At 55.1% G+C, this 15,249-nt stretch overlaps 1 protein-coding gene across 1 annotated transcript; it reads right to left on the bottom strand.

The window, feature by feature from the left end:
• Positions 1 to 448: 448 nt before the first annotated feature.
• Positions 449 to 15,228, bottom strand: NCSTN (nicastrin). The gene is made up of 17 exons (XM_077886619.1): positions 15,073 to 15,228; positions 13,621 to 13,725; positions 9,245 to 9,368; positions 8,631 to 8,752; positions 8,065 to 8,210; positions 7,251 to 7,401; positions 6,915 to 7,024; positions 6,416 to 6,568; positions 5,658 to 5,762; positions 5,421 to 5,498; positions 4,553 to 4,725; positions 3,143 to 3,245; positions 2,958 to 3,053; positions 2,616 to 2,703; positions 2,242 to 2,396; positions 1,804 to 2,016; positions 449 to 1,244 (listed from the first exon to the last, which is right to left on the bottom strand). Exons 1-17 carry the CDS (start codon positions 15,155 to 15,157, stop codon positions 1,122 to 1,124), a joined length of 2,130 nt encoding a protein of 709 aa, XP_077742745.1. The 5' UTR covers positions 15,158 to 15,228; the 3' UTR covers positions 449 to 1,121.
• Between the last annotated feature and the right edge of the window lie 21 nt (positions 15,229 to 15,249).

The raw sequence follows: 15,249 nt of genomic DNA, 5'->3' as shown, positions 1-15,249 counted from the left end.
CCTCACTCCTGCCGCGCCCTGAAAAGCTTGTCCTTCCCACCAAATGTGGCTGCGCCCTCAAGGCTTTGTGCTTCCACGGCTGAACTCCAAGCCGCCACTCGAATGCCCCCCATGTGCCCCGAATCCTTCCGCGCTCGGGTAAATCGCACGCCATCACACGGGATCGCACCTGTTTCCCCCCCTCACCCCAACCGCGAGTCACTCAAGGTCGGGCTGGTTCCCTCCATTTCCGTCCCCCAGCCCCGCGTCTCACACTGAACAGGGGCGCCTGTCAAACACCTGGTGGCTCTCACAGGAGGGACACCAGGGGCTCCAAGGCTCCCCGGGAGCCCTGCTTCCAGGACATGCACCGCTCCTGACAGAGCCTCACCCTCTGGGCCCCTGGGGACCCAGAGAGGGCCTGCAGTCCAGGGCACCCAGCAGCCCATGAAACAGTAATGCGTCCGGGTTACGTGGGACAGTCTGTTTTAATGAAAGTTGCTATTTATATATTTACACACATACACATGCGCGCGCACACACACAAAACAAAAATAGATATTACAGCTTAATAAAATTACAACTGGGCACTGTGGGCAGGCGGTGGGACACCCACCCAGCAGCGCCCCCCCGGCTGTGCCATCTAGGGGTCGGCAGACAGGACAGCAGGAGGGAGGCAGCGGGCATGGCCCAGATGGCCAGGCCTGCTCCTCAGGGCTTCCTTGGAGTCTGTTCCAGGCATTCGGCCTTCCTGTCCTTCCCGGTCAGGAAACAGGAAATGCTTGGGCACAGGGTAGGGTGGGGAGCAGGGGGCGGTCCTGGGCAGGATGGAAAGGGCAGAAGAGGGGCCGTAAGGAGGTCGTCAGGGTGTGCAGCTAGCAGTCCAACAGGAGCAAGAAGCTTCTCTGCCATCCCAGATCCTGGCGGGGGTGGGACCCAGGGGAACCGGGAAGGGGGAGCCGGAGAGGACAGGTGACTTGTTTCTCCCTCCCCATCTCTTTTGGGCAATTCCACTTCTTTACATTGACTGCAGGCTGAGCAGGCCCACGGAGGCTCTGGTGACAAACTACTGGCTATGTCCCCATGGGACAAGTGATCCAGGACCTCAATGGGGGAGCTGGCAGGAAAAGCTGGGTTCCTCTTCAGTAAGACACAGCTCCTGGCTCCCGGGGGGCAATGAAAAGGACGTCAGCCTTGGCGTTGATGCAGTAGGTGACGACGAGAGAGAAGACGAGGATGCCGAAGCCCACCATCAGGGTGATGAACTGCGGGGGGCAGGGAAGGACAAAGGTGCTCTCAGAACTCGACCCACTTTCATCAAATTCTGGAGCTGGCTCCAAGCACCGAGTCCTGAGCAATCATAAGTAACATCTTCCCAACAGGGAGCCTGAGTCTCTCCATTTGGAGAGAGAAGGGATCCCTGTTCTTCCTTCCACCTTGTCTTAGATTTTAAGCATCTTGAAGTCAGGACCCACGGCTTTGACTCTCTGGAGGCTGTTACATCACTGACTTCCCCTGACACGGACTCCGTAGCTGTGGGATCCCACATATCCCAGCGCCGGCAGGTGGGAATGCTGGCTGGGAGTGGAGCCGTGGGGGGCCCGGGGTGAGGCGCACCTCCTGGGAGCCTGTCTCCGGCATGCATGCACACCAGAACTCTGTGAAACGGGCTTCCTAATGGGGCATGCGGGCTGACGGGGGACAGAGCTGCGGGAGGTTTCTGTGGCAATGTGGGGCAGATGGGACAAAAGAGGGGGTGTGAGGCAAGAGGCAGCAGAGGACAGGGTAAGGCGACCTCCGATCTCCAGGGCCCTTGCGGCTCACCTCCAGCTCTCTGCTGGCGATCAGAAATATGCGGGCCTGGATGTCTTTCCAGCGGCTCTCGGTCCACGTGGAGTACTCGGTGGAGCCCCACTGCCTCAGTTCAAAGGCAGGGGACAGGGCCCTGGCCAGGCGCGCTGTGGAACGCACGCAGTGGGGCAGCCGGTCCGTCTCGTTGGAATTCAGGGGGCCCTGGACCCACGCGTACTCATACAGCTGCATGGAAACGCGGGCCATGGTGGGGGCCGAGGCGATCCTCCCTCACCCCAGGCACGGGGGGCCTCCACCCAGGCTGCAGCCTCCCCAGCAAGCCAGTCCAAAGGGCTGCATCCCTCCACCTCTCCATCCCAGCCCCCTGGGGCCCTCTGGGCCTAGGATGTTCTCGGACCTCCCTGGGGGAAAGGGGCCCTGGGGGGACCTCCCACACCCACTACCACTCACGTCCTTGTTTTCATTGGGAACTTTACTTGGATCCTGGCACTGCTCTCGGGTGAGGTCGACCACCTGGCCAGTCAGATTTGCCAAGGCGTACTGGACCACGTAAGTGGTGTTGGTGGGGCTGGAGACGGCGATGTAGTGCTGCAGAGGCCCGTCCCCTGAGCGGAGACCGCAGGGAAGGGAGGGTTGGGGGGTGGAAGGTGGATGCGGGCGGAAGACAGAAGAAGAGCCCACGGTGGGCAGGAGCCACAGAGAAGATCAGGAAAACGGATCCCACACGGATCAGGAGAAAGAAAAAACAGGGGAGAAGAAAAGGAGACAAGGGAAAACAAAATCCCCTCCTTGGCTGAGGGGTCATTCCTGCAGCAGGTGCTTACCCAAGTAGGACCGCAGGTCCTGCCTGAGGATGGACTGGAACCAGGAGTTGTTGGCTCTGACCAGGAAGCCGTAGAGCAGGCGGGTGACCTAGGATCGGGAGTGAGAAGAGACAGCCTTGTGCCCCGGGGCCCAGGGAGAGTTCTCCATGGAGACCCTGCTGGGGGCTGGGAGCTGGGGAAGCAAGGCCGGCTCACCAGGGCACAGACGAGGCCCAGCCAGGGGCCCTAGGGCATTGGGGATCTGCACTGGGCTCTCACGTTTGGGAGAAGAGGCAAGTGACAGAAAGAATGGGGCAGCGGACGAGGGAGGAGCCGGAGGGGAGGCAGGGTCCATGCTCTTACCGTGCGGGGGTCGGCCTGAATGGTGTCGCTGAAGTTGGTTCCTCCCGCAAGCTGGTACAGGGCACGTCCCACCACCGTGGCCACATCTGCCAGGGCCTGCGGCAGGTGAGCGGGCGCTGAATGGCCACCTCTTCTCACCTCGGTACGGCCGTGCTCTCCGCACCCGCCCCCAGCCCAGGGGCTACCTTGGCAGTGTCTGTCACAAAGTTCAGGTCCTCCTCAGGGCTCTGCGACTCCGGGTAGCTCACGTTAATGCTCTCTGCGGTGTCGTAAATGCTCTGGTAATAGCTGCCGGGAGAGCCACCGTGAACGTCGGCGTGAGCGTCGGCCACACTTGGGCGGCCCGCCCGGCCTCCCCCACAGGCCCTTCCTGCCGGAGCCTGCTTGTCTCTTCAACTGCCAGGGGGAAGGAAGAGACGATGAGGCTTCCGTACTAAAGACGGCGTGGGGACCGGAGATGGGAGGAGAGAGGGAAACACAAGGACCTTCCTGACAGACAAGGTGGGAAGGCGCATAGATCCCTGCGGGTGTCTCCCTGCCTGGGAGATCTCCAACCAGAAGACACGCTTCCGCACTGTTTGGGCTGGAGACCGCAGGATGGCGGAGAGGACTTTTGGGGGCACGCCCCCATCACCTGAGCTCCTGACGGTTTCAATGAACATTAACGTTGAGGGGGGCGCAGAGGGAGATGAGGGGTCTGCTCCCAGACGCACAACACTGCGCTGGGTCAGCCACCCTATGCTCCTCGGGGAGCCCTGCGGAGGCGGGTCTCAGAAAGGAAGCCAGGAGGAGCGCTCCCAGCCTTCAGCACCAGTCCTTGCCGGCCTGCACAGAACCAGGCTTGATGTCTGCAAATGAGGACTATCCCGCCCCCCAAAGTGCTGCAGAGGTCAGGCAGGGAGGAAAGGGCTGGCCTCGGGTACCGCAGCATCCCTGCCCTAAGCGGATGGGAAGGTGCTGCTAGGCTGGGGTCAGAGGACCAGAGCTTTCGCATTTTTACTCAGAAACCCATCTGACTCCTGGCAGAGGGAAGGGAAGCTGGGGGCCTAGCAGTCTAGCCCTAGTGAGAAGTCCCCTCTTAGCTCCAAGCTTAGGTTAGCAGCAGCTTGGGGCGCCCAAAACCAGGAGAGGGACCCACAAGGCCTCCCCCCTTATCTCTGGAGTGCCTTCATCTGTAGGGGACACTTGTACCCCAACAACAAGAACATGCTATGGAGCAGAGTACAAAAACTGTCTGCCGGCAGTGCAGCGCTCCAGGTGGCCCCAGACCAGCGGCAGCCCGTCCTCCAGCCACGGGCACTCCTGTTGGGGATGCTGCCCTCTGCTGGCGGCCCCAGGGACCCAGGCCTCGGGAGAGCTGGGGAGGCCGGCCAAGCAAGGATGGCTGGGCAGGGAGCCTGTTCTCTCAGATGACAGCAACCTGCCTACATGTGAGCGGGCCACTGACCAAGAACACAACTGACCCGGCATCTGGACAGGGGAGCGTGGTGATCTTTCTCGACACAGAACTCTTCCCCTCTACGGACCCCAGACCTCAGAATAGAGTCGAGTCTATTCTCTCCTAGAACGACAAGAACGCAGCCTGGGTAACTTACCGGTTATGGAAGACCGTGGAATGGTCCGCAAGAACGACGCCGGAGATGTTCCGGGCCCGAAGGAAGCGCTGCAGGGAGGACGGTGGGAGGGGCTGGGACTGGTTCAGCCTCCGGAGCTCCACGGCAGGGACGCCAGCACCACTTCTCTCCAGGGTGCTCAGGAGGGCCTCCACCTGGTGGGGGGGATTAGCACAGGGAGGCTGGAGGGGGTCTCTTCGAGGCCCACCCTGCCCCCTACCTCAAGTCCCCAGCTTGGGGAGCTGCCCACAGCCCTCCTGCACCCCCATTCCTCAAGCCTTTGGGGTCGAGGCTGAGTGTCCTGCAGCTCACAGTCTCATCCTCACAGATGCTCAACTTCCTACTTGTGCAGAATCGGAGGAGGACGTTGATACCACAAAACTACACTGAATGCCACAGGGGAGCCCAGAGCAGAGTGGATGTGGACACTGGAATGGCAGGAAGACCACTTCGGGAGAAAAACAGGCCTAAAGCAAGACCCTGAGAGGAATGTAGCGAGGATGTGGAGGACGATCCGGGTGCAGAGTCTAACACAGCCAGGACACGGGCTGGGCAGCCTGGACAACTGGACCCGTGGGGCCGCAGGGAGAAAGGAGCTAGTCACCCCCCATCCACTGCTAGGGTACCGAGGCAGAACTGCCTGTCTCAGGGACGCAGACACACGGGCTGAGCTCCAGTTCCTCCCCAGGAGCTGTGACAGCCACGCTGTTCATCCTTCAGTGGCTGCCTAACCCGAGGTCCTGCCTCACAGGCCCTGGGGGCTGAGGAGTGTGGGGGGACAGGGCCTGGGCAAGGGGTGCCCGTATTCTGAGTTGTTGAAACATGAAGTGAGGAAGCATGCTCAGATTACCTGATTCTGTACAGACTCGTTTTTCTGAGACATGGGGTCTGTGTGCATCCAAAGCTCTAGTGAATTTCTCAAAGCCACCTGGGGGAAGATGAGGAAGCAAGAGTCATCACCTGCGTCCACCGTGGCCCACACCCGGAAGAGAGGAGTGAGGGCAGAAAAAGGTCAAGCAGAGAGGTGTGGCCCCAGCAGTGGGACGTGAAGGAGGAGGGAAGGGGGAGATGGACACGTGCTGCACACCTGTCCCAGCTCCACGAATGAGTCAATGTTCTCTAACTGCACAGGGAACTTGCCCTTCTCCATGTCGTAGACCATTCTTGAGCTGCCAATGTAGTCAAACGTTTCCTGAGAGTAAAGATGGGTGGGAAAGGGAGCAGAGATGCCCAAGGGTCAGGGCAGGCTCCGTCCCGGAGGCCAGATCACCCAGGCTCCAGGCGCAAAGGCGTCAGCCTCATGTCGGCTCAGGCAGTCACGTGACTTCACCCTCCTCCCTACCCTGCCTCCCAGCTGTGACTCTCCCTCACACGTGTGTATCACAGGACTTCTCGAGCCCAGAAAGGAGGAGGGCAGCCTTGTCACAGGCCCGAGGCGAACATCAGCTGTCATGTGTCTGCTCCTAGCCTCACCCTCCCCTCCGCCGACTCAGCCACGGCTGCTGTTCCCTGATTCCAGGGCCAGGCTGTGGTGGCAGTGGGGAGAGGCAGGAGCCTCAGGGCCCTTGGGTGGGAACAGCAGTAAAAGGGGCCAGAGAATAAAAGTAAATGGCTGCCTCCAAAAGATCACCAGGAGGGGAGTGAGGGGACTGGCTGCGGCACGATTGCAGGTCAGGGTGCAAAGGCTTCCTAAAATATGGACTCAGCTTGGGAAACAGATGGAGACACACCCAGGAGCTCTCTGCCAAGGTCAAATGCCCAGATCTTCCTCAAACAATAGCCACGCCTACAATGACCCTGCCCGCGGTCCCGCCTTCCCCCACCCCCCAGCCAAAGAGCCCATACCCCTTGGAAGAAGACGAACATGACATTGCGCGGAAGGGTGGCCACATCAGGGGCCTTCTGCAAAGCTTCAGCGGCAGCCAGCTGGGTGACGAAGGAGGCAACGGCGCTCTCTGCCCCTGGGGCCACATTCCAGAAAAAGGAACGGCTGTCCAGCTGGGCACAGCAGAAAAGACAGGGGAGAAAGGCTGTGATAATGACAATTAGGACAAGGCCCTCCAGGCCCCCAGCCCCGTCCAGCCAGAAGAACGAGCGTACCCTGGGATGAGCCCAGGCCCCTCTCCACGGGAGGCGCCCCCCCAGCCCCTGAGCCCCGTCCAGCCAGGAGAACGCGCGTACCCTGGGATGAGCCCAGACCCCTCTCCACGGGAGGTCCCCTGGCTCCTCTCCATGGGAGCCCCCCCCACTGCAGAACTCTGGGAGCTGGCGTGCCTACAAGAGGCCTGCCGCCCGCTGTCCGCCAGCTCTGTCCTGTCCACCCTGACCTGCGGCCAATGCTCACCCGGGTGGCAGCAACCACAACCCTGTCGTCAGGCTCCAATGCCCCAGATATATTTATAGGCTTAAGCAGGCTCCATACGTTGTAGTCGGACAGGGGGTCACAGACGATTTCTGAGCAGGACACAGGGAGACAACAGAAGTAAGGGAGACCGCAGCACACACGGGGCCTGGAAGACACTGCTGCCCAAGGCCCCGTGGACCATCTCCCCTACTATTTAGATTCGTCTCTGCTTCTCCCACCGCACGCTCGCTGCCCATGCTCTCTCCTTCCCTGAGGTTGTCCCTCCGACATTCCCTGCTCCCCCAGGACACCTGCCCTGCCTCGGATCCGTCCCACCTGGGTTGATGCTAAAGGTGCTCTGGATGGAGCTGCGCCGCATGCAGGTGACAGTGCTGATGACGGCATGCATGTGGGAGAAGAGTTGCATGGCGCACAGCGGGAAGGTGGGCACGGAGCCATTTGGACTCAGGTTGTGATCGTGGTAGCACTAGAAGGGAGATGGAGCCCACTGAGGCAGCTTGCGTGGAATCCCGCCCACACTTCCCAGAAGGAGGGCCTGGCTCCATCTTCCCGATGCCACCCTCACATTTGTCCCTGAGCTTCCATTGTCTTGGTACAAAACCAGGGTATATGAGGCCCCAGAGCAAACCTCACCAAGAGGCATGAAGGGGCCCAGACTCCATGACTTCATTGGGGACAGATGACACAACCCTATCCCGAACGGCCCAGCCCAGGTTCCTACTGTGATCTGATGTAAAGAGCAGTGTAACTTTGGAACAAACCTCTTAACTGATATGCATGTAAATACCAAGAAGCTAAACCAGGATCAGAGATTACTGCAACTAAAAAGCATGTCAGAAGTGTCTGAACTGAATCTTCAATTCCTAGTCTTTTTATCATGTTCACAGCTCCTAACTAGGGCTCTACACCTATTTCACATCAAACACCGTTTACATTTTCTTCCAGCCGTCAACACCATAAGAGTAGGCAGAACAGAAATGGGAAAGAAAACGTGAGAAAAATAAATGTGGTGGCTCTTCTTGCAGCAGCTTCCAGAGGGCATGCTGGTAGATGTGGTCCCTCCCAACAAGCGAAGAGCCTACAAAACTTCTCTGTGCAACTGGAATTGCTATGAGCTGGCAGTCAATACCTGCTTGATGACCTTGGTTTCATTCTCATCTTCAAGAAGGAAAATGGGGAAACTGAAGTCTTCATAAGCCAAGCCATCGCCCAAGGGGTTCCACTGGATTTCTCTGCAGTGAGCAAATTCTGGTCCGTAGGAGTTGGAGTAAACGCCTGAAGGAGTGGACGGGGAGGACAGGCTGTTGGGACACTAAGCACTTAGGGACTGAGTGAGGGAGAAAGGCTAGGTAGGATACCAGGGTTGACCAAGAGTCTCGGAGGAAAAGGTGACTCATGGAAGCATCAACCTGTCACCACCTACAGTAAATCAGACAAAGCTATCAGGGAGCCCGAGGCTGGGTGATTAGGGATCTTGGTATGTGACAGAAAAGGAGGATAGAAGGGAAGTGAAAGAAGGGGAAGTGCCAGAGTGAGGGGATGAATGGCACAGAGAAACACTATCCTCTATATGGGAATCAGTGGCCCCCACCGCACACGGACAGACGCATGCCCTCAACTCCTCCAAAGACGTGAGGCCGAAGCAACAGCGAGCTCTGGGTGACAGGAGGTCCCCTGATCCTTTGGGGCTCTTACCAAACCCATCATTAGGACACTGCACACTGGGAGAGAAGCCTGCTGTGGGACTGGGTTTGGCCACGGACACTGCCAGGCCAGCAATTCGGCTGGTTCTCCCTTTCAGCTTCTCCATCAGATTCCTGGAATAGGGAGGCAACACCATGAAGAAAGATGGACAGGTTATCAGAGGCCCAATATCTTGCCCCCAAGGATGGAAACAAATGGGGAACTAATGGAATCCAACCTGTTGACTCCTTGTCTGCCTAAAACTAACGTAACACTGTGTGTCAACTATACACATAAAAAAAAAAAAACTAACCCCCCCACAACCTTTGACTCATTTCTTGCGTTCTCCGCCTCTAACTCCTAAGTGAGGACTATGATGCAACCTGAGCTCAGGGTTTAATCTCTGAGGGACCCTATGGACCCCTCCTTCCTCCCTGGAGCTCTATTTATAAGGTCACCAAGATGATTCCTTTGCAAGTGCATATTTTCTCCTGCGACTCACTCCCACCCCTGCCCCGACCAGAGCTGGGCAGCCAAAGGATGTTTCCATTCACAGGGGTGAGGACAATCCCTCAAATCTTCCCCTCTTTGGCCATGGTTTCCCAGCAGCCACACACAGCCCCTACCTGGTGAAGAGCGCGCCCTCCAGCAGAACCACGTACGGAGGGTTGGGGCCGTCGGTCAGCACCCACTGCAGGTCCTCTTCCTTCTCCACGACGTGGATGACCCCCGTGTCCCCGCTGACGGAAGCTGCCAGGATGGAACGGGTCACATTAAAGCTCTCACAGCTGACGATTTTGACTTTGCTTCACTGATTCTGCAGATCGTTTATCCCCCAAACGTGGCACAGGACGTTGGATGAATGCCGCCATCGCCAGCCTTAGACTTGAACTGAAGGCTGAGTCACCCGGCTCTGTCTGAGGGCCACCAGAGAGCCCAAGAAGTCTACTCATTAGAGGTTTCATTCGCTAAATCTCAGAAAGGTTGTACGATCGTTTTCTTGCCCTCTTCCTTCAACCTCATTTGGCCATACATTGAAATTTCTAGAAAGCAGACACCAAAGTTTTCAAACCTGTATTTTCTCTAGGAAATGGCAGGTTCTAGATTCCTAAATCTAGTTCAAAGTTCTAGCACGAATCTTCTTTGTGAGAACACATGTGTAGACTCCTTTGGCTTCTTTTATTTTCCAAAGATTTAATTTATTTATTTGACAGAGACAGAGAGTGAACACAAGCAGGGGAGGGGCAAAGGGAGAAGCAGGCTCCCCACTGAGCAGGGAGCATGACGTGGGGCTCAATTCCAGGCCTCTGGCATCATGACCTGAGCTGAAGGTAGATGTTGAACCGACTGAGCCAGATGCCCCCTGGGTCTCCATTCCTTTGCCCTATTTGGGAATGACTTTACTTGCTTTTAGCCAGTTTTAGGTAAGGTTAATCAAGAACTTTGAGGTCTCTAGAAGACGGCTTCCCAACTGATGGGCTTTGCTAGGTTAGCAATGAGATGATACTGACCTCCCCCTCATTTCTGGGGACCTAGGTTTTCCAAAGGCCCTAGACTGGTCACCCCCAGCAGACTCATCCATTACCCCAGGATGCCCTACAAATATCATCCATTTCCATATATGCCAGGATGCCACACAAATAACATTTTCTATGTGTCTCAAGAATGACAAAGATTGGGAAGCACTGCAGTAGAGGATGGGCGGTTCACAGTCCTGAATGCCTGTCAAGTCCCTAGTGATTCACGTAGAGACATTCTACGGTCTCCCCATGAGCCTTCAACCCAGGGAAAATTGGATGTGTTATTTGCATATTGTCTTAGAGCAGTAATTCTTGACTCTGGTTGTGGAACATTTTGTGGAGTTTTAAAAAAACAGGTACTTGGGCTTCATCTCAGATCTACTAAATTAAAGTCTCTAAAGCTGAAGCCAAGGTATGTGCACTTTCCAAAGTTGCTACATATAGGTTTTTTTTTTTTTTTAAAGATTTATTTTAGAGAGACAGAGAGCCAGCAAGCACACATGACTGGGAGGGGCAGAGAGAGAATCTCCAACATATTCCACGCTGGGCGTGGAGCCTGACACAGGACTCAATCTCACAGCCCTGAGATTACAATGTGAGCCAAAACCAAGAGTCTGACACTTAACCAACTACACCAGTTAGGCGCCCCCATATGGTTATTATACGAAGCCAGTCATGAGAATTATGGTTCTAGGTCAAGGCCGTGAAATATTTCTAACTGGCACGACACAAAAACTTTACCCACATTCTGACCTCCAGCCAAGTAGGTTTCTTTTGTGGAAACTGGTAAACTGTAGACATGGAAGCAAGTCCCCAACCTTCAACTATGTCTTACACAGAATAAGTACCTAATAAGTTCATGAGAGATGATAATAATAAACTTAAGAGGAATATCAGAATGTGGATTGGCTACAATAAAGATCTAGCTATGAAATGGCAGTTCTCATTTCAATAAAAGGCAACAGTCCTTGCCACATGAATCACCGAAAAAGGAAAAGCTGTTCAGGCAAAACAATGTGTATCACTGCAGGCCCAAGGAGCACACAGAGAAGACGAGCCAGGACGCTGGAATGAAACACCTGGATTCTAATCTGGATTGCAGTTGGTGACTGTGTAGTCTGGAGTAGCTTGCTCACTTTCTCTGGGCCTTTGATGAGGAGAAACGTTCTCAGGCCTTATTCATCTTATATAGTGGAGGCAGATTAAAAAAGGAAAGGAAGGAAGGAAAGGAAAGAAACCTACATAAAGCCTCCTCTGAGCACTTTTAAAGAGGCCAAAAGGGGCACCTGACTGGCTCAGCCGGTAGAGCATGTGACTCTTGATCTCTGTGTTGGAGGCTGGAGCCCCATGTTGGGTGTAAAGATTACTTCAAAATAAAATCTTTAAAATAAATAAAAGGAGCCAAGAGAAGCAGAGCATTATAATTAGAAAATCAGACCTACATCTTTTTTCCTTAAGTTTATTGTGTTAGCAATCCTAATTAAAGAGGGTGTGGCTTGCTTGGGATGGACAAATGTGAAGTAAGACTTAGAAGTTGAAAAGGAGACAAGCTCTCCATGAGGAAGTGGCCAGAGTCCAACCCCACCCCTCTCGTTTCTCGTACTGGCACTTGGCTTACTTCTACAGGCTACTGCTTTGCTTCCTACAGAGCTGCTCTAAGAACATGAAGCAGAATGACTCATTCCAAAGAGGTTATCTTAGCACACACCTCTGGGAGGATGGGGGCCCTAGCCTTTTGGCAGGAGAGTGGAGCTCCAGCAAGCCCAGCAGTCTGATCTCAGCCCACACTGGACCTGGCTCTCCTCCACCCACAAATCCAGTTTAAGAATGATGTCCAGGGATCCCTGGGTGGTGCAGCGGTTTAGCGCCTGCCTTTGGCCCAGGGCGCGATCCTGGAGTCCCGGGATCGAATCCCACGTCGGGCTCCTGGTGTATGGAGCCTGCTTCTCCTTCTGCCTATGTCTCTGTCTCTGTCTCTCTCTCTGTGACTATCATAAATAAATTTAAAAAAATCAAGTCTTAAAAAAAAAAAAAAAAAGAATGATGTCCGGATATTTTATTCGGAACTGTCTGGAGCCAGTTAATCTACCTCCAGAGCGTTCTGTGACAAGGACACAGCACAATTAACACAGAGTACAGCTCTGGGAAGGATGGGTCCTCCCCAGTGTGTATCCTCCTACCAATCTGGAAGGTTTCAGGCAATCATAGAACTCCTGGGACCACGCTGCTTATGCAGCATCATCAATTAGAGTCTATACAAGGTAGTTTGACTTTCAGCTTTGTGCACATGTATTTTAGCTTTTTTTACAGGTATTGAAATTCATACGTAACCAATTTAATGATGAAGCAGCCAAGATCTGGGGTGCCTGGGTAACTCTGTTAAGGGTCTTCCTTTGGCTCAGGTCATGATCTTAAGGCCCTGGGATTGAACCCCATGTTGGGCTCCCTGCTCAGTTGGGAATCGGTTTCTCCTTCTCCCTCAGCTGCTCCCCACCCCACTTATGGACTCTCTCTCTCTCTCTCTCAAAAAAAAAGGCAGCCAAGACCTGACTCTAAGTTTCCTGCTTACTGCCCAATTACATTCTGACAGAGCAACTATTCACAGAAGAACAATATCTGAAGACTGAAGACAGCAGGTGAAGCAGCAGAGGAATCAGGCTTTCTCCCCTTGCATAGTTTTATAACCATATTGTCACGGTGCCCTGTTTTGGGTATAAAGGCATAAAGACAAATCTAAATGCTTTACTAATTCCTCTTGCAACTGTTTGGCTTTCTCAACGTCTTCTCTTCAAAGAGTCCACTGCCTTAACGAAGCCCATTTTGGTTCCAAAAAGATTATTCAGAGTGCTGGTGACAGTGGGCTCCATAATATACGAGGCTTCCTTTTCCTTAGAAGACAGTAGTTTTCTACCTTAACTAGTGGATGGTTAAGAGTCCCGGCTTAGAACTTGGACCATGAGGCTCAATTCCAAGTTTCATCACTTAATAGCATGATGATCTTGGAAAAGTTACTCAACTTCTCTCAGTTTCAGTTTTGTGATTTGTAAAACAGGGCTAATAAGTGAATCTACTCCATGGGGCTGAGGTGGTTAAACGAGATGCTCTACAAGAAGCTTAAGTATGCAGCATTTACTCATTATCTTGCCTGTCTTGACAAACGGTTCTCTGTCATCTCCTACACACGTGGACTAATTTGTGTGCTGAGACTCTGAAGCAATAACGCGGATCTTGGGCAGCCCAGGGGGCCCAGCAGTTTAGCGCCGCCTTCAGCTCAGGGCGTGATCCTGGAGTCCTGGGATTGAGTCCCACGTCGGGCTCCCTCATGGAGCCTGCTTCTCCCTCTGCCTGTGTCTCTGCCTCTCTATGTGTGTCTCTCATGAATAAATAAATAAATAAAATATTAAAAAAAAAAAAACCTAGATCTTTATACCGAGGGCACAGAAATACCAATGGCCACAAACACAAATCCAACCTCAACTCACACTGGCAGCCAATCTGGTGAGTGGCATTGAGCAGACGGACACAAGGAGCTGTTTTATTTAAGGAGATGTAGATCTTCCTCTCCACTGAATTGCCCCTGCAGAAACCTGATAGGAAGATAAAAAGAGAGTTAGGAAAAACCGAGAGATATTGCCAGTATCAAGTCATTTGCTCGCTGTACGGCTTGGGTATATCACACTTTCTGAAATGGGGCTAACTAATGTCCACTCTTCTCATGTCCTGGACGCGGTATGGGGGGGACGGATGAATGCACCCAGCTGGGTGCCAGAGAGTCATTACAAATTTCACTTAGGGCAACTGATATCAAAGCTAAAAGCAAGCAAGCTTCACTTCCTAAAGGAGAAGCACGAAACCTCAGGATGTACCAGCTTCTGGTCCCGGACGGGCCAGCACGCTTCTGCTTCCTATCCTGTATGTCTGTATCTACCTACTTAACAAAAGGATGCCAGGGCCAAGAATGGAGATTACAATAAAAAGCTTTTTGAGGGGCAGCCCGGGTGGCTCAGCCGCCTTCAGCCCAGGGCGTGATCCTGGAGTCCTGGGATCGAGTCCCACGTTGGGCTCCCTGCATGGGGCCTGCTTCTCTGCCTCTCTCTCTCTCTGTGTCTCTGATGAATAAATAAAATCGTAAAAAAAAAAAAAAAAAAAGCTTTTTGAGGCATGTTTGCAGGATTGGGAGCAACCTCCTGCCACAGATCCACCAGTCGCTGTGCCAGCCCTCGGTCCCCGGTATGTGGCTGCGGGGTGGGGCGACCGACTATCCTTTCTCCTCCGGGAATCTTCAGAGACAGCGCGAGCTTGGGGGCAGGTAGTGACGGTCGGTCGCATCCAGGAGTGTTTGCATCTTAGGGCTTGGCCCACCCACCCAGCAAGGTCTACACCGCGGCATCCGAGCGCCTAAACCAAGCCTCCAGCGCCTCCAGTTCCTTGAGTCGTTCGTTCGTTATTCCGCGGTCTCAGCGCTTAGGAGCAGCCACGGCCACCTTCGTCCCACTTTACTGATGAGACAAACGAAGGCAAAACGCAGGGACGCGGGTTTCGGCGGCACCGCACGCAGAAAGCCAGGCCGCGTCCACCTCGAGCGGCCCCCGAGCTCTCGCGGCAGCTGGAGCGACACCTGTCCTGGCTGACAGGTGGGTGCGGAGGAGGGAGGAGGAGGGAGGAGGAGGGAGGTGCAGGGAGGTGCAGGTGGAGGGAGCGCTCAGGTGAGACGCTCCCAGGACGTCCAGGGAGAGGCCCGGGGAGGACCTGGGGAGACACGGCGCGCCGCGGGGGGCGGGGGGGGAGGCAAATCGGGGGGAACGTCTGTCGCGGGGACGAAAGAGGATTCACAGGGCGCGGGGACCAGAGGGGGGCCCGGCCGGCGGCGCTCGCGGCCTGGCCCATCCCGGCGCTTCTGCGCACGCACCGCAGCTCGCGCGCGGAGGACTCACCCGCCAGCAGGACGCAGAAGGACACCAGGCGGAGAGGACTCCGACTGCCCGGGCCGGCCGCGGAGCCGCCCCCAGCCGCGGCCATCTTGCCTCTGGGCCGAGCGGAAGCCGCCCCGCCACGCCCCGCCCCTTCCGGGCGGCCGGCTTCTCTAGGCCGCCGCCGTCTCTGTGGTCCGG

The sequence above is a fragment of the Canis aureus genome, chromosome 38, assembly GCF_053574225.1.
Source record: "Canis aureus isolate CA01 chromosome 38, VMU_Caureus_v.1.0, whole genome shotgun sequence".
Taxonomy (NCBI): Eukaryota; Metazoa; Chordata; class Mammalia; order Carnivora; family Canidae; genus Canis; species Canis aureus.
The sequence above is the reverse complement of the archived record's forward strand: the minus strand, read 5'-3'. Positions and strand labels throughout refer to the sequence as shown.

Coding starts and splice junctions, on each gene's coding strand:
- NCSTN (XM_077886619.1), bottom strand. CDS start 15,157: ATGGCCGCGGCTGGGGGCGGCTCCGCGGCCGGCCCGGGCAGTCGGAGT. Junction 13,726..15,072: donor CTTCTGCGTCCTGCTGGCGG/GTGAGTCCTCCG, acceptor TCTTCCTATCAG/GTTTCTGCAGGGGCAATTCA. Junction 6,569..6,914: donor TTGTGGTTGCTGCCACCCGG/GTGAGCATTGGC, acceptor TGCTGTGCCCAG/CTGGACAGCCGTTCCTTTTT.